General features: G+C 41.0%; 3 protein-coding genes across 4 annotated transcripts in view; all 3 read left to right on the top strand.

Moving 5' to 3' along the window:
- The window catches only part of LOC141760927 (C-type isolectin Sp-CL4-like), a 58823-nt gene extending 39883 nt beyond the window's left edge, over window positions 1-18940 (top strand). Inside the window, exons 1-6 of one of the 2 annotated variants that reach the window (XM_074624041.1) lie at window positions 17366-17475; window positions 17779-17890; window positions 17970-18094; window positions 18184-18315; window positions 18403-18511; window positions 18771-18940. In XM_074624041.1, the coding sequence (XP_074480142.1) occupies window positions 17818-17890; window positions 17970-18094; window positions 18184-18315; window positions 18403-18511; window positions 18771-18838 (507 nt within the window). In that variant the 5' untranslated portion in view covers window positions 17366-17475; window positions 17779-17817 and the 3' untranslated portion in view covers window positions 18839-18940. Of the gene's footprint in view, window positions 1-17365; window positions 17476-17778; window positions 17891-17969; window positions 18095-18183; window positions 18316-18402; window positions 18512-18770 lie in introns of those variants that run through there. The other variant, XM_074624042.1, reaches the window with a different exon arrangement.
- On the top strand, window positions 5526-6489 carry LOC141760892 (C-type isolectin Sp-CL4-like). The gene is made up of 4 exons (XM_074623991.1): window positions 5526-5644; window positions 5734-5865; window positions 5953-6061; window positions 6320-6489. The coding sequence occupies exons 1-4, from the start codon at window positions 5585-5587 to the stop codon at window positions 6385-6387; spliced, it is 369 nt and encodes a 122-aa protein (XP_074480092.1). The 5' UTR covers window positions 5526-5584; the 3' UTR covers window positions 6388-6489.
- LOC141760893 (C-type isolectin Sp-CL4-like) lies at window positions 11766-12725 on the top strand. Its single transcript, XM_074623992.1, has 4 exons — window positions 11766-11874; window positions 11964-12095; window positions 12183-12291; window positions 12550-12725. The coding sequence occupies exons 1-4, from the start codon at window positions 11815-11817 to the stop codon at window positions 12615-12617; spliced, it is 369 nt and encodes a 122-aa protein (XP_074480093.1). The 5' UTR covers window positions 11766-11814; the 3' UTR covers window positions 12618-12725.
- Window positions 18941-22186: the final 3246 nt, after the last annotated feature.

The raw sequence follows: 22186 nt of genomic DNA, 5'->3' as shown, positions 1-22186 counted from the left end.
GTTGCACAACAACGGGCCTCATGCAAGAACATGAAGAAGGAACATGGAGCCTTGTGTAGTCATTTAGGGGCGTTGATGACGTTAATGATCGCTTATCATGAACCTACTCCTGAACAGGAGGCCTTCATCAAGTTGAAACGAGCACTTTAAGACAACACTGTTCCTGCTTGATGCCCATTATCTGCCAGCTGAAAGCAGGAAATGTGAACACCTTCTCTATCTTTTCTTTCAGAGTGGGGAATGTGGAACGATAACGTCTGCTCAAAGAAGAAGCCCTTTGTGTGCGCCAAGAAGCTGTGATCATCACCAGCTGATCATCTGATGTGCTGCAGGTGGACCGGTCTGTTTCATGATAACCACTGAAAACACAAGCTCTTAAATTTACTGCAATAAAAAGTTCAGCATTCATGTTCCAGCGTCTTTGTTTTATTTATGTTTAGCAATATGAAATGTTGATCAAGCTCTTCTAGATTTCTTTTAAACAAAACTCTAGAAACACAAACAGTTCTACATCAGATTTCATTCTGTGTGTACTAACCTCTCTAAAGGATAAGTCTAATCATATTCTATATCTCTCTACTAATCAATAAATCCCATGAAAACACCAAATCCAACAATGAATTGATTCTAACAGACTCAATAGAAACCTCTAATCTACGGTGTCCGTCTGCTGTCTCTGTCCACGGTGCTGAACTCCAGACAGTCAGACCAACACTGACTCATCTGATTCACTCAGATCTTATTAGCTAATCGTGGGTATTTACTCAGCTAACCGTCACTGTGGTAAAAAGCCACAGTGGTGGAAGTATTTAGATCCTTTACTCGAGTAAAAGTACATCAGCATTATCAGAGAAATCTGAGTTCAGCATCGTGGGCAGAGACAGCAGACATGGCAGGACTACGGACCAATTCCAATCCACCCCCGACACCCTCTCCCTACCTACTTCCACTCCGTTTGCATCTGATTCATTAATATCTTATTAGTTATTCGTGGTATTTACACTCCTAACCATCACTGTTTCAAGTATTGAGATCCTTTACTTCAGTGAAAGTACTAAAATGACACTCTGAAAATATTCCACGACAAGTAAAAGTCCTGCATTTAAAACTCAGTAAGTATTATCAGCAACATCTACTGACTACTACCATATTTCCCCTGAAATGTAGCGGAGTAGAAGTATAAAGTTACGTATAATGGAAATACTCAGGTGTAATACAAGTACCTCAAAATGTGTACCTAAGTACAGTCCGTGAGTAAATTAACGTTAACCTCTTTTACCCGACAGAACCTGGTATCGTTTGGTTCAGCTGAGCTGTGTGTTAAATCAATGCCTTTAAAAACGTCATAAAATGTCGGGTGGTGTTTTTATCTGTATAGTTTCTAAAAGACGAGGCTTTAACGTGACTAAAACAACACTCACAGTGGATTTAGTCCAAACAATGTTTGTTTGACAATGATTTCAATATTTTAGTTACAAAATAAACGCACGAGAAATTGTATTTTTACTTTAAAATATGATTATCACGTTCATACTTGACTTTGGATTCTTATCTTATTTACATCATGTTTCATTGTTATAATAAAACTACTCCATTTGAAGTCAAAATTATATATATTATATATATTTGTATTGATGTTATACTGTGCACAATGGTAGAATGTGATGATGCACAATGGTAGAATGTGATGATGCACAACAGTAGAATGTGATGATGCACAATGGTAGAATGTGATGAAGCACAGGCTGAATGTCATGACCAAAGGCTCCATTGTGTGCACGTAGCCTCCTGTAGTGGATATCAGGAGTATTTTAGAGGCAGATTCCCTTTCAAGAGGTAGAAAACCCATTTGGCACACTTTGGGTATCCAAGTGGACCAGATGGAGAGTCCTCCTGGTCCTATCCTGACTAAAACCTTTATAGAATCTATGAGCTTTGTGTTATTTATATCTGCTTTGGCTCAGTTGTAGTCGAGGAGTTGCTGAATGAATTCAGTGGCGTCTCTGTGCATGGTATCGTTGCTATAATGGTGTTATCAACTGTCCAATGTTACTGACACTGGGGATGAATTCTCTGAGATCTTATCTATCCATAGAGACCAAGATCATGCAGATAGACCTGCTAGTTGTGGAGCTATTCTTCATTTATGTTGGGTGTGTCTGTCTAGACGAACCACTCCTTCCAGCACCCCTAGAGGCTCAAGAGGTTAAACTCTGGTGTTGTCACGGCTAGATCGACGTGGAGCCGAGTGTTTGCATTACTCTGTAGCTTTAGGGGAAAGCAAACTCTAACTCAGACTGAGAGATGTTTCTCACATTGATTTATGACTTTGTGTGTGTCTGTGTGAGACGTTGGGATCTTGTAGACAAGGAGCTAAAGAGCTGCAGGTTGCTGACCTCTGTGTAAGGCCATATATGACCTGAATACAAGATATTACATTTGATAGTTGATCTTGAAATTGACAGAAAGCTCCTGCAGAGATCTGAGGATTAGCGTGATGTGATCAAATTTCCTCTTTTAACTAAACTCTGGTGGCTACAGCATTTTGAATAAGATGTGAAAAAAATAATATATACTGTATATATATATATATATATACAGTATATATATATATATATATATATATATATATATATATATATATACGGTCCCTCCACCCTGAAGCTCCTTCTTTAAGGTGGAGGGGATCAATACAGCGGCCACCTCCTTCCATCTCTCCGTCTAGGAAATAAATATAAATAAATAAAAATAGAGAAATCATAAGTAAATATAAATAAGAAATATGTATAACATCAGATAAGCAAATTTTAATGCTGAAAAATAGGATCTATGCATAATAATAATATAAATGCATGCAAGAGCTGTCGTGATGTCAGCTGGGACCCCCGACACAGGAACTGGCTTGACGTTGGCTGGGACACTCAACTCGGGAACTGGCTCACTTACGGCATTGTCGATGGCCTTGTTAGGTGGGGTGAGTGTAGAGGACATATGTACGGCAGCGTTGTGGTCGATTCCCTGTCCGTTCACACGGTTCTATTTGGACATGTCCGGCACCTTTTCAGGGTCTGTGCTCGCTGGAAGGACATAAGACTGGTGAAAAGGTTGGGGTCTGTCATGGGCATGATACAACTACATGTTCCCCTGCTCCTTGATGACCTGGGGAATGTGATGTACAGACTGTTTGTCCTTGACAATCACCCCACCGAACAAAGCTGCCGACACAGATCCTGAGTCAACGATCCGGCCAACACCTGTTCCTCGTTTCCAGTCGGTGGTCCGGTTGACTCCTGTTGCTGAAATAGATATATGCATCCAAACACTGGAGTAAAACTGTGCTGTGGAGCAGGATGTTGATGATGCGTCGGTGGGTTGGGTTCACTTCTATCTCATACTAGTCGTTTGGGTTTTTATATTCAAAAAGCAACAGTCTAAAGATGACATTTATTATAGTGAGAAAACCTCTTTTTTTTCAGCCAAATGCTTTGACACACTTAGAACGTTTTTCTCTGTATAGTGCTCAAGTAAGCCAAGAGGCGACATGAACCATTTAAAAGTTTGTTCAGGGACTCGAGTCCGTTGACTAATATTTGCTGTCCCCAGACTTCAACTTTAAATATCCCGTGTTGTCAAAGCAAACGATCGTTGGTGGTTCTCATTAATGTGAACTGCCTCCTGGCTCTGAATGTCCTCCTTTGAAGTGAGGAATTAAAATGTACATTAAACACTTTTAACAGTTTCTAGGCTGGAGGCGATGCCACCCACCTGAACTGATCTCCCTGTCTGAAGATATGGACCTTTTAATGATACAGCACAGTTTTATAACTTATAGCAAAATATTATGCCCTGACTAGGGCTGCACAGGACTTTTTTGCGACATTTTTCGAACATTTTTCAAACTTTTTTTCAGACTGTAGCCAACAAAAGGGGTAGGGTGAGTATTGTTTTCATATTGCAGTATATATATAGCAGAAAAAATAAATTGCAATGTGGTTTTTTTCCAACATGGTGCAGACCTTATTTGTACATTTGCAGGAATGTTGCACAGCATGGAAGTGAAAGCAGCACTCTGTTCATCTGTTGAGTCTTGAAATCTCAAGCCTTGGGCCTGGAACGGCTGAGACCCCAGTTCAATGTTCTTCAATGTTCAATTTTAAAGGTGTCAGAAAGTCAACACAGGTAACTCAGATGAATCACTTAATGCTGTACAAGTATGATGCAAGAAGCAGAGTTTTATTGTTTTTCAAATCAGCAGACAAAAACACAACCAAACCCGAGCCGTTCCGGACGCGACTATTCGCTGGCTCCACATCACAACCCTATATACTAGATCAAAGAGCTCATCCCAGCCATATATCATCATATCCTCCATTTTCACTGGTCTCTGTCAAAATATTCACTAATCAACATGTACCATACATCTGCTCTATGTGCCTCCCCGACATCCATTATGTCAGGGACAGATTCCCTGTTTTGGGCCCCTTCAGTGGCAGCATTGTCCACGCAGCTGCGAGGTGATTTGGAGTTCGTTTGCATTACATCACTTTGGGGGTCTAAAAAATACAGTAGCAGTATGATTGTATGCTGTTTCAGTAATAAAAACAGGGTTATAGGATTAATACTTTTATCATTGTTTATCACACTTTTATATAGTTAAAAAGGGATTACATCTTGATGTGAAAGTGCAATAAAAATATGATGATAAATAATCACGATATCAATATTTATCAAAATAATGGCGTGATTATCATTTTGGCCATAATCGTGCAGCCCTTCCCCTGTACCCCTGAGTTTTGGCTGATTGTTTTTCTCACACACTTTAAGACAAAACTGTCAGTTGCATGTGAATACTTTCCTCCCGTGTTTGTTCTGATAATTAATCATATGAAAATGAGACAATGTATATGGTGACGTTGGCAGAACGTTGACATGTCCACGGGGCACGAGTGGGGAGTTTAAGAGTGAGAGGAAGAGACACCAGACAATCAGACGGAGGAGCATCGAGAAACCAGAACACATCCGTGGTGAGCTGCTTTTCCTCTCTCTGTATGTTTCAGGGCGACAATCTGAGATGTTTGGGGTAGAAAACGTTTGTCAAGGTGGCTCCTCGTGTCCCAGGTGGTTCAGTGAACGCTGAATACTAAAGTCTGATAGTTGATGCCAGACCATATAGCAGCTGAATACAAGATATTACATTTGATAGTTCATTTTCTACAACGGGTTATGGGGGTTATGTACCAAACAAAGTTAACGTTGTAGGCAGTATCGATCTACCGACTCCTTTAAGAGGTGAATTACGGTAATAGGATGTACTCTTACCTTCCCAGGTCATATTCCAGCTGTGGAGAGTTAGTAAATCCTGAGTCATGCATCCAGCTGTAATTACCGCTGTCCTGCTGTTCGTTGGCGTCCTGGACGCCGTCACAGCCAGACCTGACAGTAAGTACCATCACCATCACCATCACATTACTGAATCAAAAACCCAAAGAAACCTTATTAAAACACCTGTGATCCCACAGCTCCTCCAGCTTCGGAGATATGTGAAAGCTATGAACCTGCGGCATGTGGTGACGGATGGATCCACATGGCTAAGGATCGCTGTGTGAAATACTTCGAGACTCCAAAGACTTTCCAGGAGGCACAGGTGATGCAGACGCACACATAAAGTCGTCATCATCATCTCTTATATGTCGTGGTAAAGTGCCGGTGTTAAGACTTTTCTGTTGATTTCAGGACGAGTGCGTCTCCGAAGGTGGCGGTCTGGTGTCAATGCACAATGAGGAAGAAATGGTTGAGGTGCTTTGTTTGAGCTATTCTGCCAGCACTGACCTCAAACAATTCTGGATTGGAGCTGAAAGATCAGGGGTGAGCAGTGTTACGTCTCGTTGTGATCAGACTGATTGGCCGTTTAGTAAACTCATAACTGATCCTTATACCTTTGTGTGTTTTCAGGAAGAGTTTAAATACGTTGATGGATCTGCATTCGACTACCATCAATGGCATAATGGTCAACCAGACAATTTCGGTGGAGACGAGGACTGCGTCGAGTCGAACTACGAAGGTAAGAAAAACGGATTAGAAAGAAAGGTTGCACAACAACGGGCCTCATGCAAGAACATGAAGAAGGAACATGGAGCCTTGTGTAGTCATTTAGGGGCGTTGATGACGTTAATGATCGCTTATCATGAACCTACTCCTGAACAGGAGGCCTTCATCAAGTTGAAACGAGCACTTTAAGACAACACTGTTCCTGCATGAGGCCCATTATCTGCCAGCTGAAAGCAGGAAATGTGAACGACTTCTCTATCTTTTCTTTCAGAGTGGGGAATGTGGAACGATAACGTCTGCTCAAAGAAGAAGCCCTTTGTGTGCGCCAAGAAGCTGTGATCATCACCAGCTGATCATCTGATGTGCTGCAGGTGGACCGGTCTGTTTCATGATAACCACTGAAAACACAAGCTCTTAAATTTACTGCAATAAAAAGTTCAGCATTCATGTTCCAGCGTCTTTGTTTTATTTATGTTTAGCAATATGAAATGTTGATCAAGCTCTTCTAGATTTCCTTTAAACAAAACTCTAGAAACACAAACAGTTCTACAATAGATTTCATTCTGTGTGTACTAACCTCTCTAAAGGATAAGTCTAATCATATTCTATATCTCTCTACTAATCAATAAAGCCAATGAAAACACCAAATCCAACAATGAATTGATTCTAACAGACTCAATAGAAACCTCTAATCTAGGAGAATATGGCGACGTTCTTTCCCTTCTGCAGAGCTGCTGCAGGTTGTGTCAAAGTAAATGAACGTATCGGTTGGTTTAAACCTCTTTAGAGGAGCCATGAAGTAAACTGATAGCCAGTCCTGCCGTGTCTCCAGTGTGATGGAGACGGTGTCCGTCTGCTGTCTCTGTCCACGGTGCTGAACTCCAGACAGTCAGACCAACACTGACTCATCTGATTCACTCAGATCTTATAAGCTAATCGTGGGTATTTACTCAGCTAACCGTCACTGTGGTAAAAAGCCACAGTGGTGGAAGTATTTAGATCCTTTACTCGAGTAAAAGTACATCAGCATTATCAGAGAAATCTGAGTTCAGCATCGTGGGCAGAGACAGCAGACATGGCAGGACTACGGACCAATTCCAATCCACCCCCGACACCCTCTCCCTACCTACTTCCACTCCGTTTGCATCTGATTCATTAATATCTTATTAGTTATTCGTGGTATTTACACTCCTAACCATCACTGTTTCAAGTATTGAGATCCTTTACTTCAGTGAAAGTACTAAAATGACACTCTGAAAATATTCCACGACAAGTAAAAGTCCTGCATTTAAAACTCAGTAAGTATTATCAGCAACATCTACTGACTACTACCATATTTCCCCTGAAATGTAGCGGAGTAGAAGTATAAAGTTACGTATAATGGAAATACTCAGGTGTAATACAAGTACCTCAAAATGTGTACCTAAGTACAGTCCGTGAGTAAATTAACGTTAACCTCTTTTACCCGACAGAACCTGGTATCGTTTGGTTCAGCTGAGCTGTGTGTTAAATCAATGCCTTTAAAAACGTCATAAAATGTCGGGTGGTGTTTTTATCTGTATAGTTTCTAAAAGACGAGGCTTTAACGTGACTAAAACAACACTCACAGTGGATTTAGTCCAAACAATGTTTGTTTGACAATGATTTCAATATTTTAGTTACAAAATAAACGCACGAGAAATTGTATTTTTACTTTAAAATATTATTATCACGTTCATACTTGACTTTGGATTCTTATCTTATTTACATCATGTTTCATTGTTATAATAAAACTACTCCATTTGAAGTCAAAATTATATATATTATATATATTTGTATTGATGTTATACTGTGCACAATGGTAGAATGTGATGATGCACAATGGTAGAATGTGATGATGCACAACGGTAGAATGTGATGATGCACAACGGTAGAATGTGATGATGCACAATGGTAGAATGTGATGAAGCACAGGCTGAATGTCATGACCAAAGGCTCCATTGTGTGCACGTAGCCTCCTGTAGTGGATATCAGGAGTATTTTAGAGGCAGATTCCCTTTCAAGAGGTAGAAAACCCATTTGGCACACTTTGGGTATCCAAGTGGACCAGATGGAGAGTCCTCCTGGTCCTATCCTGACTAAAACCTTTATAGAATCTATGAGCTTTGTGTTATTTATATCTGCTTTGACTCAGTGGTAGTCGAGGAGTTGCTGAATGAATTCAGTGGCATCTCTGTGCATGGCATAACTGCTATAATGGTGTTATCCACTGTCCAATGTTACTGACACTGGGGATGAATTCTCTGAGATCTTATCTATCCATAGAGACCAAGATCATGCAGATAGACCTGCTAGTTGTGGAGCTATTCTTCATTTATGTTGGGTGTGTCTGTCTAGACGAACCACTCCTTCCAGCACCCCTAGAGGCTCAAGAGGTTAAACTCTGGTGTTGTCACGGCTAGATCGACGTGGAGCTGAGTGTTTGCATTACTCTGTAGCTTTAGGGGAAAGCAAACTCTAACTCAGACTGAGAGATGTTTCTCACATTGATTTATGACTTTGTGTGTGTCTGTGTGAGACGTTGGGACCTTGTAGACAAGGAGCTAAAGAGCTGCAGGTTGCTGACCTCTGTGTAAGGCCATATATGACCTGAATACAAGATATTACATTTGATAGTTGATCTTGAAATTGACAGAAAGCTCCTGCAGAGATCTGAGGATTAGCGTGATGTGATCAAATTTCCTCTTTTAACTAAACTCTGGTGGCTACAGCATTTTGAATAAGATGTGAAAAAAATAATATATACTGTATATATATATATATATATATATATATATATATATATATACGGTCCCTCCACCCTGAAGCTCCTTCTTTAAGGTGGAGGGGATCAATAGAGCGGCCACCTCCTTCCATCTCTCCGTCTAGGAAATAAATATAAATAAATAAAAATAGAGAAATCATAAGTAAATATAAATAAGAAATATGTATAACAACAGATAAGCAAATTTTAATGCTGAAAAATAGGATCTATGCATAATAATAATATAAATGCATGCAAGAGCTGTCGTGATGTCAGCTGGGACCCCCGACACAAGAACTGGCTTGACGTTGGCTGGGACACTCAACTCGGGAACTGGCTCACTTACGGCATTGTCGATGGCCTTGTTAGGTGGGGTGAGTGTAGAGGACATATGTACGGCAGCGTTGTGGTCGATGCCCTGTCCGGTCACACGGTTCTATTTCTTGGACATGTCCGGCACCTTTTCAGGGTCTGTGCTCGCTGGAAGGACATAGGACTGGTGAAAAGGTTGGGGTCTGTCATGGGCATGATACAACTACATGTTACCGTGCTCCTTGATGACCTGGGGAATGTGATGTACAGACTGTTTGTCCTTGACAATCACCCCACCGAACAAAGCTGCCGACACAGATCCTGAGTCAACGATCCGGCCAACACCTGTTCCTCGTTTCCAGTCGGCGGTCCGGTTGACTCCTGTTGCTGAAATAGATATATGCATCCAAACACTGGAGTAAAACTGTGCTGTGGAGCAGGATGTTGATGATGCGTCGGTGGGTTGGGTTCACTTCTATCTCATACTAGTCGTTTGGGTTTTTATATTCAAAAAGCAACAGTCTAAAGATGACATTTATTATAGTGAGAAAACCTCTTTTTTTTCAGCCAAATGCTTTGACACACTTAGAACGTTTTTCTCTGTATAGTGCTCAAGTAAGCCAAGAGGCGACATGAACCATTTAAAAGTTTGTTCAGGGACTCGAGTCCGTTGACTAATATTTGCTGTCCCCAGACTTCAACTTTAAATATCCCGTGTTGTCAAAGCAAACGATCGTTGGTGGTTCTCATTAATGTGAACTGCCTCCTGGCTCTGAATGTCCTCCTTTGAAGTGAGGAATTAAAATGTACATTAAACACTTTTAACAGTTTCTAGGCTGGAGGCGATGCCACCCACCTGAACTGATCTCCCTGTCTGAAGATATGGACCTTTTAATGATGCAGCACAGTTTTATAACTTATAGCAAAATATTATGCCCTGACTAGGGCTGCACAGGACTTTTTTGCGACATTTTTCGAACATTTTTCAAACTTTTTTTCAGACTGTAGCCAACAAAAGGGGTAGGGTGAGTATTGTTTTCATATTGCAGTATATATATAGCAGAAAAAATATATTGCAATGTTGTTTTTTTCCAACATGGTGCAGACCTTATTTGTACATTTGCAGGAATGTTGCACAGCATGGAAGTGAAAGCAGCACTCTGTTCATCTGTTGAGTCTTGAAATCTCAAGCCTTGGGCCTGGAACGGCTGAGACCCCAGTTCAATGTTCTTCAATGTTCAATTTTAAAGGTGTCAGAAAGTCAACACAGGTAACTCAGATGAATCACTTAATGCTGTACAAGTATGATGCAAGAAGCAGAGTTTTATTGTTTTTCAAATCAGCAGACAAAAACACAACCAAACCCGAGCCGTTCCGGACGCGACTATTCGCTGGCTCCACATCACAACCCTATATACTAGATCAAAGAGCTCATCCCAGCCATATATCATCATATCCTCCATTTTCACTGGTCTCTGTCAAAATATTCACTAATCAACATGTACCATACATCTGCTCTATGTGCCTCCCCGACATCCATTATGTCAGGGACAGATTCCCTGTTTTGGCCCCTTCAGTGGCAGCGTTGTCCACGCAGCTGCGAGGTGATTTGGAGTTCGTTTGCATTACATCACTTTGGGGGTCTAAAAAATACAGTAGCAGTATGATTGTATGCTGTTTCAGTAATAAAAACAGGGTTATAGGATTAATACTTTTATCATTGTTTATCACACTTTTATATAGTTAAAAAGGGATTACATCTTGATGTGAAAGTGCAATAAAAATATGATGATAAATAATCACGATATCAATATTTATCAAAATAATGACGTGATAATCATCTTGGCCATAATCGTGCAGCCCTTCCCCTGTACCCCTGAGTTTTGCCAGATTGTTTTCTCACACACTTTAAGACAAAACTGTCAGTTGCATGTGAATACTTTCCTCCCGTGTTTGTTCTGATAATTAATCATATGAAAATGAGACAATGTATATGGTGACGTTGGCAGAACGTTGACATGTCCACGGGGCATGAGTGGGGAGTTTAAGAGTGAGAGGAAGAGACACCAGACAATCAGACGGAGGAGCATCGAGAAACCAGAACACATCCGTGGTGAGCTGCTTTTCCTCTCTCTGTATGTTTCAGGGCGACAATCTGAGATGTTTGGGGTAGAAAACGTTTGTCAAGGTGGCTCCTCGTGTCCCAGGTGGTTCAGTGAACGCTGAATACTAAAGTCTGATAGTTGATGCCAGACCGTATAGCAGCTGAATACAAGATATTACATTTGATAGTTCATTTTCTACAAGGTGTTATGGGGGTTATGTACCAAACAAAGTTAACGTTGTAGGCAGTATCGATCTACCGACTCCTTTAAGAGGTGAATTATGGTAATAGGATGTACTCTCACCTTCCCAGGTCATATTCCAGCTGTGGAGAGTTAGTAAATCCTGAGTCATGCATCCAGCTGTAATTACCGCTGTCCTGCTGTTCGTTGGCGTCCTGGACGCCGTCACAGCCAGACCTGACAGTAAGTACCATCACCATCACCAACACATTACTGAATCAAAACCCAAAGAAACCTTATTAAAACACCTGTGATCCCACAGCTCCTCCAGCTTCGGAGATATGTGAAAGCTATGAACCTGCGGCATGTGGTGATGGATGGATCCACATGGCTAAGGATCGCTGTGTGAAATACTTCGAGACTCCAAAGACTTTCCAGGAGGCACAGGTGATGCAGACGCACACATAAAGTCGTCATCATCATCTCTTATATGTCGTGGTAAAGTGCCGGTGTTAAGACTTTTCTGTTGATTTCAGGACGAGTGCGTCTCCGAAGGTGGCGGTCTGGTGTCAATGCACAATGAGGAAGAAATGGTTGAGGTGCTTTGTTTGAGCTATTCTGCCAGCACTGACCTCAAACAATTCTGGATTGGAGCTGAAAGATCAGGGGTAAGCAGTGTTACGTCTCGTTGTGATCAGACTGATTGGCTGGTTAGTAAACTCATAACTGATCCTTATACCTTTGTGTGTTTTCAGGAAGAGTTTAAATATGTTGATGGATCTGCATTCGACTACCATCAATGGCATAATGGTCAACCAGACAATTTCGGTGGAGACGAGGACTGCGTCGAGTCAAACTACGAAGGTAAGAAAAAAAGATTAGAAAGAAAGGTTGCACAACAACGGGCCTCATGCAAGAACATGAAGAAGGAACATGGAGCCTTGTGTAGTCATTTAGGGGCGTTGATGATGTTAATGATCGCTTATCATGAACCTACTCCTGAACAGGAGGCCTTCATCAAGTTGAAACGAGCACTTTAAGACAACACTGTTCCTGCTTGATGCCCATTATCTGCCAGCTGAAAGCAGGAAATGTGAACACCTTCTCTATCTTTTCTTTCAGAGTGGGGAATGTGGAACGATAACGTCTGCACAAAGAAGAAGCCCTTTGTGTGCGCCAAGAAGCTGTGATCATCACCAGCTGATCATCTGATGTGCTGCAGGTGGACCGGTCTGTTTCATGATAACCACTGAAAACACAAGCTCTTAAATTTACTGCAATAAAAAGTTCAGCATTCATGTTCCAGCGTCTTTGTTTTATTTATGTTTAGCAATATGAAATGTTGATCAAGCTCTTCTAGATTTCCTTTAAACAAAACTCTAGAAACACAAACAGTTCTACAATAGATTTCATTCTGTGTGTACTAACCTCTCTAAAGGATAAGTCTAATCATATTCTATATCTCTCTACTAATCAATAAAGCCAATGAAAACACCAAATCCAACAATGAATTGATTCTAACAGACTCAATAGAAACCTCTAATCTAGGAGAATATGGCGACGTTCTTTCCCTTCTGCAGAGCTGCTGCAGGTTGTGTCAAAGTAAATGAACGTATCGGTTGGTTTAAACCTCTTTAGAGGAGCCATGAAGTAAACTGATAGCCAGTCCTGCCGTGTCTCCAGTGTGATGGAGACGGTGTCCGTCTGCTGTCTCTGTCCACGGTGCTGAACTCCAGACAGTCAGACCAACACTGACTCATCTGATTCACTCAGATCTTATTAGCTAATCGTGGGTATTTACTCAGCTAACCGTCACTGTGGTAAAAAGCCACAGTGGTGGAAGTATTTAGATCCTTTACTCGAGTAAAAGTACATCAGCATTATCAGAGAAATCTGAGTTCAGCATCGTGGGCAGAGACAGCAGACATGGCAGGACTACGGACCAATTCCAATCCACCCCCGACACCCTCTCCCTACCTACTTCCACTCCGTTTGCATCTGATTCATTAATATCTTATTAGTTATTCGTGGTATTTACACTCCTAACCATCACTGTTTCAAGTATTGAGATCCTTTACTTCAGTGAAAGTACTAAAATGACACTCTGAAAATATTCCACGACAAGTAAAAGTCCTGCATTTAAAACTCAGTAAGTATTATCAGCAACATCTACTGACTACTACCATATTTCCCCTGAAATGTAGCGGAGTAGAAGTATAAAGTTACGTATAATGGAAATACTCAGGTGTAATACAAGTACCTCAAAATGTGTACCTAAGTACAGTCCGTGAGTAAATTAACGTTAACCTCTTTTACCCGACAGAACCTGGTATCGTTTGGTTCAGCTGAGCTGTGTGTTAAATCAATGCCTTTAAAAACGTCATAAAATGTCGGGTGGTGTTTTTATCTGTATAGTTTCTAAAAGACGAGGCTTTAACGTGACTAAAACAACACTCACAGTGGATTTAGTCCAAACAATGTTTGTTTGACAATGATTTCAATATTTTAGTTACAAAATAAACGCACGAGAAATTGTATTTTTACTTTAAAATATGATTATCACGTTCATACTTGACTTTGGATTCTTATCTTATTTACATCATGTTTCATTGTTATAATAAAACTACTCCATTTGAAGTCAAAATTATATATATTATATATATTTGTATTGATGTTATACTGTGCACAATGGTAGAATGTGATGATGCACAATGGTAGAATGTGATGATGCACAACGGTAGAATGTGATGATGCACAATGGTAGAATGTGATGAAGCACAGGCTGAATGTCATGACCAAAGGCTCCATTGTGTGCACGTAGCCTCCTGTAGTGGATATCAGGAGTATTTTAGAGGCAGATTCCCTTTCAAGAGGTAGAAAACCCATTTGGCACACTTTGGGTATCCAAGTGGACCAGATGGAGAGTCCTCCTGGTCCTATCCTGACTAAAACCTTTATAGAATCTATGAGCTTTGTGTTATTTATATCTGCTTTGGCTCAGTTGTAGTCGAGGAGTTGCTGAATGAATTCAGTGGCATCTCTGTGCATGGCATAACTGCTATAATGGTGTTATCAACTGTCCAATGTTACTGACACTGGGGATGAATTCTCTGAGATCTTATCTATCCATAGAGACCAAGATCATGCAGATAGACCTGCTAGTTGTGGAGCTATTCTTCATTTATGTTGGGTGTGTCTGTCTAGACGAACCACTCCTTCCAGCACCCCTAGAGGCTCAAGAGGTTAAACTCTGGTGTTGTCACGGCTAGATCGACGTGGAGCTGAGTGTTTGCATTACTCTGTAGCTTTAGGGGAAAGCAAACTCTAACTCAGACTGAGAGATGTTTCTCACATTGATTTATGACTTTGTGTGTGTCTGTGTGAGACGTTGGGACCTTGTAGACAAGGAGCTAAGAGCTGCAGGTTGCTGACCTCTGTGTAAGGCCATATATGACCTGAATACAAGATATTACATTTGATAGTTGATCTTGAAATTGACAGAAAGCTCCTGCAGAGATCTGAGGATTAGCGTGATGTGATCAAATTTCCTCTTTTAACTAAACTCTGGTGGCTACAGCATTTTGAATAAGATGTGAAAAAAATAATATATACTGTATATATATATATATATACAGTATATATATATATATATATATATATATATATATACGGTCCCTCCACCCTGAAGCTCCTTCTTTAAGGTGGAGGGGATCAATACAGCGGCCACCTCCTTCCATCTCTCCGTCTAGGAAATAAATATAAATAAATAAAAATAGAGAAATCATAAGTAAATATAAATAAGAAATATGTATAACAACAGATAAGCAAATTTTAATGCTGAAAAATAGGATCTATGCATAATAATAATATAAATGCATGCAAGAGCTGTCGTGATGTCAGCTGGGACCCCCGACACAAGAACTGGCTTGACGTTGGCTGGGACACTCAACTCGGGAACTGGCTCACTTACGGCATTGTCGATGGCCTTGTTAGGTGGGGTGAGTGTAGAGGACATATGTACGGCAGCGTTGTGGTCGATTCCCTGTCCGTTCACACGGTTCTATTTGGACATGTCCGGCACCTTTTCAGGGTCTGTGCTCGCTGGAAGGACATAAGACTGGTGAAAAGGTTGGGGTCTGTCATGGGCATGATACAACTACATGTTACCGTGCTCCTTGATGACCTGGGGAATGTGATGTACAGACTGTTTGTCCTTGACAATCACCCCACCGAACAAAGCTGCCGACACAGATCCTGAGTCAACGATCCGGCCAACACCTGTTCCTCGTTTCCAGTCGGCGGTCCGGTTGACTCCTGTTGCTGAAATAGATATATGCATCCAAACACTGGAGTAAAACTGTGCTGTGGAGCAGGATGTTGATGATGCGTCGGTGGGTTGGGTTCACTTCTATCTCATACTAGTCGTTTGGGTTTTTATATTCAAAAAGCAACAGTCTAAAGATGACATTTATTATGGTGAGAAAACCTCTTTTTTTTCAGCCAAATGCTTTGACACACTTAGAACGTTTTTCTCTGTATAGTGCTCAAGTAAGCCAAGAGGCGACATGAACCATTTAAAAGTTCGTTCAGGTACTTGAATCCGTTGACTAATATTTGCTGTCCCCAGACTTCAACTTTAAATATCCCGTGTTGTCAAAGCAAACGATCGTTGGTGGTTCTCATTAATGTGAACTGCCTCCTGGCTCTGAATGTCCTCCTTTGAAGTGAGGAATTAAAATGTACATTAAACACTTTTAACAGTTTCTAGGCTGGAGGCGATGCCACCCACCTGAACTGATCTCCCTGTCTGAAGATATGGACCTTTTAATGATGCAGCACAGTTTTATAACTTATAGCAAAATATTATGCCCTGACTAGGGCTGCACAGGACTTTTTTGCGACATTTTTCGAACATTTTTCAAACTTTTTTTCAGACTGTAGCCAACAAAAGGGGTAGGGTGAGTATTGTTTTCATATTGCAGTATATATATAGCAGAAAAAATATATTGCAATGTTGTTTTTTTCCAACATGGTGCAGACCTTATTTGTACATTTGCAGGAATGTTGCACAGCATGGAAGTGAAAGCAGCACTCTGTTCATCTGTTGAGTCTTGAAATCTCAAGCCTTGGGCCTGGAACGGCTGAGACCCCAGTTCAATGTTCTTCAATGTTCAATTTTAAAGGTGTCAGAAAGTCAACACAGGTAACTCAGATGAATCACTTAATGCTGTACAAGTATGATGCAAGAAGCAGAGTTTTATTGTTTTTCAAATCAGCAGACAAAAACACAACCAAACCCGAGCCGTTCCGGACGCGACTATTCGCTGGCTCCACATCACAACCCTATATACTAGATCAAAGAGCTCATCCCAGCCATATATCATCATATCCTCCATTTTCACTGGTCTCTGTCAAAATATTCACTAATCAACATATACCATACATCTGCTCTAGGTGCCTCCCCGACATCCATTATGTCAGGGACAGATTCCCTGTTTTGGGCCCCTTCAGTGGCAGCATTGTCCACGCAGCTGCGAGGTGATTTGGAGTTCGTTTGCATTACATCACTTTGGGGGTCTTAAAAATACAGTAGCAGTATGATTGTATGCTGTTTCAGTAATAAAAACAGGGTTATAGGATTAATACTTTTATCATTGTTTATCACACTTTTATATAGTTAAAAAGGGATTACATCTTGATGTGAAAGTGCAATAAAAATATGATGATAATTATTCACGATATCAATATTTATCAAAATAATGGCGTGATTATCATTTTGGCCATAATCGTGCAGCCCTTCCCCTGTACCCCTGAGTTTTGGCAGATTGTTTTTCTCACACACTTTAAGACAAAACTGTAAGTTGCATGTGAATACTTTCCTCCCGTGTTTGTTCTGATAATTAATCATATGAAAATGAGACAATGTATATGGTGACGTTGGCAGAACGTTGACATGTCCACGGGGCATGAGTGGGGAGTTTAAGAGTGAGAGGAAGAGACACCAGACAATCAGACGGAGGAGCAACGAGAAACCAGAACACATCCGTGGTGAGCTGCTTTTCCTCTCTCTGTATGTTTCAGGGCGACAATCTGAGGTGTTTGGGGTAGAAAACGTTTGTCAAGGTGGCTCCTCGTGTCCCAGGTGGTTCAGTGAACGCTGAATACTAAAGTCTGATATCTGATGCCAGACCATATAGCAGCTGAATACAAGATATTACATTTGATAGTTCATTTTCTACAAGGTGTTATGGGGGTTATGTACCAAACAAAGTTAACGTTGTAGGCAGTATCGATCTACCGACTCCTTTAAGAGGTGAATTATGGTAATAGGATGTACTCTCACCTTCCCAGGTCATATTCCAGCTGTGGAGAGTTAGTAAATCCTGAGTCATGCATCCAGCTGTAATTACCGCTGTCCTGCTGTTGGTGGGCGTCTTGGACGCCGTCACAGCCAGACCTGACAGTAAGTACCATCACCATCACCAACACATTACTGAATCAAAACCCAAAGAAACCTTATTAAAACACCTGTGATCCCACAGCTCCTCCAGCTTCGGAGATATGTGAAAGCTATGAACCTGCGGCATGTGGTGACGGATGGATCCACATGGCTAAGGATCGCTGTGTGAAATACTTCGAGACTCCAAAGACTTTCCAGGAGGCACAGGTGATGCAGACGCACACATAAAGTCGTCATCATCATCTCTTATATGTCGTGGTAAAGTGCCGGTGTTAAGACTTTTCTGTTGATTTCAGGACGAGTGCGTCTCCGAAGGTGGCGGTCTGGTGTCAATGCACAATGAGGGAGAAGTGATTGAGGTGCTTTGTTTGAGCTATTCTGCCAGCACTGACCTCAAACAATTCTGGATTGGAGCTGAAAGATCAGGGGTAAGCAGTGTTACATCTCATTGTGATCAGACTGATTGGCCGGTTAGTAAACTCATAACTGATCCTTATACCTTTGTGTGTTTTCAGGAAGAGTTTAAATACGTTGATGGATCTGCATTCGACTACCATCAATGGCATAATGGTCAACCAGACAATTTCGGTGGAGACGAGGACTGCGTCGAGTCGAACTACGAAGGTAAAGAAAAAAAGATTAGAAAGAAAGGTTGCACAACAACGGGCCTCTTGCAAGAACATGAAGAAGGAACATGGAGCCTTGTGTAGTCATTTAGTGGCGTTGATGACGTTAATGATCGCTTATCATGAACCTACTCCTGAACAGGAGGCCTTCATCAAGTTGAAACGAGCACTTTAAGACAACACTGTTCCTGCTTGATGCCCATTATCTGCCAGCTGAAAGCAGGAAATGTGAACACCTTCTCTATCTTTTCTTTCAGAGTGGGGAATGTGGAACGATAACGTCTGCTCAAAGAAGAAGCCCTTTGTGTGCGCCAAGAAGCTGTGATCATCACCAGCTGATCATCTGATGTGCTGCAGGTGGACCGGTCTGTTTCATGATAACCACTGAAAACACAAGCTCTTAAATTTACTGCAATAAAAAGTTCAGCATTCATGTTCCAGCGTCTTTGTTTTATTTATGTTTAGCAATATGAAATGTTGATCAAGCTCTTCTAGATTTCCTTTAAACAAAACTCTAGAAACACAAACAGTTCTACAATAGATTTCATTCTGTGTGTACTAACCTCTCTAAAGGATAAGTCTAATCATATTCTATATCTCTCTACTAATCAATAAAGCCAATGAAAACACCAAATCCAACAATGAATTGATTCTAACAGACTCAATAGAAACCTCTAATCTAGGAGAATATGGCGACGTTCTTTCCCTTCTGCAGAGCTGCTGCAGGTTGTGTCAAAGTAAATGAACGTATCGGTTGGTTTAAACCTCTTTAGAGGAGCCATGAAGTAAACTGATAGCCAGTCCTGCCGTGTCTCCAGTGTGATGGAGACGGTGTCCGTCTGCTGTCTCTGTCCACGGTGCTGAACTCCAGACAGTCAGACCAACACTGACTCATCTGATTCACTCAGATCTTATAAGCTAATCGTGGGTATTTACTCAGCTAACCGTCACTGTGGTAAAAAGCCACAGTGGTGGAAGTATTTAGATCCTTTACTCGAGTAAAAGTACATCAGCATTATCAGAGAAATCTGAGTTCAGCATCGTGGGCAGAGACAGCAGACATGGCAGGACTACGGACCAATTCCAATCCACCCCCGACACCCTCTCCCTACCTACTTCCACTCCGTTTGCATCTGATTCATTAATATCTTATTAGTTATTCGTGGTATTTACACTCCTAACCATCACTGTTTCAAGTATTGAGATCCTTTACTTCAGTGAAAGTACTAAAATGACACTCTGAAAATATTCCACGACAAGTAAAAGTCCTGCATTTAAAACTCAGTAAGTATTATCAGCAACATCTACTGACTACTACCATATTTCCCCTGAAATGTAGCGGAGTAGAAGTATAAAGTTACGTATAATGGAAATACTCAGGTGTAATACAAGTACCTCAAAATGTGTACCTAAGTACAGTCCGTGAGTAAATTAACGTTAACCTCTTTTACCCGACAGAACCTGGTATCGTTTGGTTCAGCTGAGCTGTGTGTTAAATCAATGCCTTTAAAAACGTCATAAAATGTCGGGTGGTGTTTTTATCTGTATAGTTTCTAAAAGACGAGGCTTTAACGTGACTAAAACAACACTCACAGTGGATTTAGTCCAAACAATGTTTGTTTGACAATGATTTCAATATTTTAGTTACAAAATAAACGCACGAGAAATTGTATTTTTACTTTAAAATATGATTATCACGTTCATACTTGACTTTGGATTCTTATCTTATTTACATCATGTTTCATTGTTATAATAAAACTACTCCATTTGAAGTCAAAATTATATATATTATATATATTTGTATTGATGTTATACTGTGCACAATGGTAGAATGTGATGATGCACAATGGTAGAATGTGATGATGCACAACGGTAGAATGTGATGATGCACAATGGTAGAATGTGATGAAGCACAGGCTGAATGTCATGACCAAAGGCTCCATTGTGTGCACGTAGCCTCCTGTAGTGGATATCAGGAGTATTTTAGAGGCAGATTCCCTTTCAAGAGGTAGAAAACCCATTTGGCACACTTTGGGTATCCAAGTGTGCCAGATGGAGAGTCCTCCTGGTCCTATCCTGACTAAAACCTTTATAGAATCTATGAGCTTTGTGTTATTTATATCTGCTTTGGCTCAGTTGTAGTCGAGGAGTTGCTGAATGAATTCAGTGGCGTCTCTGTGCATGGTATCGTTGCTATAATGGTGTTATCAACTGTCCAATGTTACTGACACTGGGGATGAATTCTCTGAGATCTTATCTATCCATAGAGACCAAGATCATGCAGATAGACCTGCTAGTTGTGGAGCTATTCTTCATTTATGTTGGGTGTGTCTGTCTAGACGAACCACTCCTTCCAGCACCCCTAGAGGCTCAAGAGGTTAAACTCTGGTGTTGTCACGGCTAGATCGACGTGGAGCTGAGTGTTTGCATTACTCTGTAGCTTTAGGGGAAAGCAAACTCTAACTCAGACTGAGAGATGTTTCTCACATTGATTTATGACTTTGTGTGTGTCTGTGTGAGACGTTGGGACCTTGTAGACAAGGAGCTAAGAGCTGCAGGTTGCTGACCTCTGTGTAAGGCCATATATGACCTGAATACAAGATATTACATTTGATAGTTGATCTTGAAATTGACAGAAAGCTCCTGCAGAGATCTGAGGATTAGCGTGATGTGATCAAATTTCCTCTTTTAACTAAACTCTGGTGGCTACAGCATTTTGAATAAGATGTGAAAAAAATAATATATACTGTATATATATATATATATATATATATATACGGTCCCTCCACCCTGAAGCTCCTTCTTTAAGGTGGAGGGGATCAATAGAGCGGCCACCTCCTTCCATCTCTCCGTCTAGGAAATAAATATAAATAAATAAAAATAGAGAAATCATAAGTAAATATAAATAAGAAATATGTATAACAACAGATAAGCAAATTTTAATGCTGAAAAATAGGATCTATGCATAATAATAATATAAATGCATGCAAGAGCTGTCGTGATGTCAGCTGGGACCCCCGACACAAGAACTGGCTTGACGTTGGCTGGGACACTCAACTCGGGAACTGGCTCACTTACGGCATTGTCGATGGCCTTGTTAGGTGGGGTGAGTGTAGAGGACATATGTACGGCAGCGTTGTGGTCGATGCCCTGTCCGGTCACACGGTTCTATTTCTTGGACATGTCCGGCACCTTTTCAGGGTCTGTGCTCGCTGGAAGGACATAGGACTGGTGAAAAGGTTGGGGTCTGTCATGGGCATGATACAACTACATGTTACCGTGCTCCTTGATGACCTGGGGAATGTGATGTACAGACTGTTTGTCCTTGACAATCACCCCACCGAACAAAGCTGCCGACACAGATCCTGAGTCAACGATCCGGCCAACACCTGTTCCTCGTTTCCAGTCGGCGGTCCGGTTGACTCCTGTTGCTGAAATAGATATATGCATCCAAACACTGGAGTAAAACTGTGCTGTGGAGCAGGATGTTGATGATGCGTCGGTGGGTTGGGTTCACTTCTATCTCATACTAGTCGTTTGGGTTTTTATATTCAAAAAGCAACAGTCTAAAGATGACATTTATTATGGTGAGAAAACCTCTTTTTTTTCAGCCAAATGCTTTGACACACTTAGAACGTTTTTCTCTGTATAGTGCTCAAGTAAGCCAAGAGGC

The sequence above is a fragment of the Sebastes fasciatus genome, chromosome 22, assembly GCF_043250625.1.
Source record: "Sebastes fasciatus isolate fSebFas1 chromosome 22, fSebFas1.pri, whole genome shotgun sequence".
Classification (NCBI taxonomy): Eukaryota; Metazoa; Chordata; class Actinopteri; order Perciformes; family Sebastidae; genus Sebastes; species Sebastes fasciatus.
This window is presented reverse-complemented; position numbering and strand designations above follow the sequence as displayed.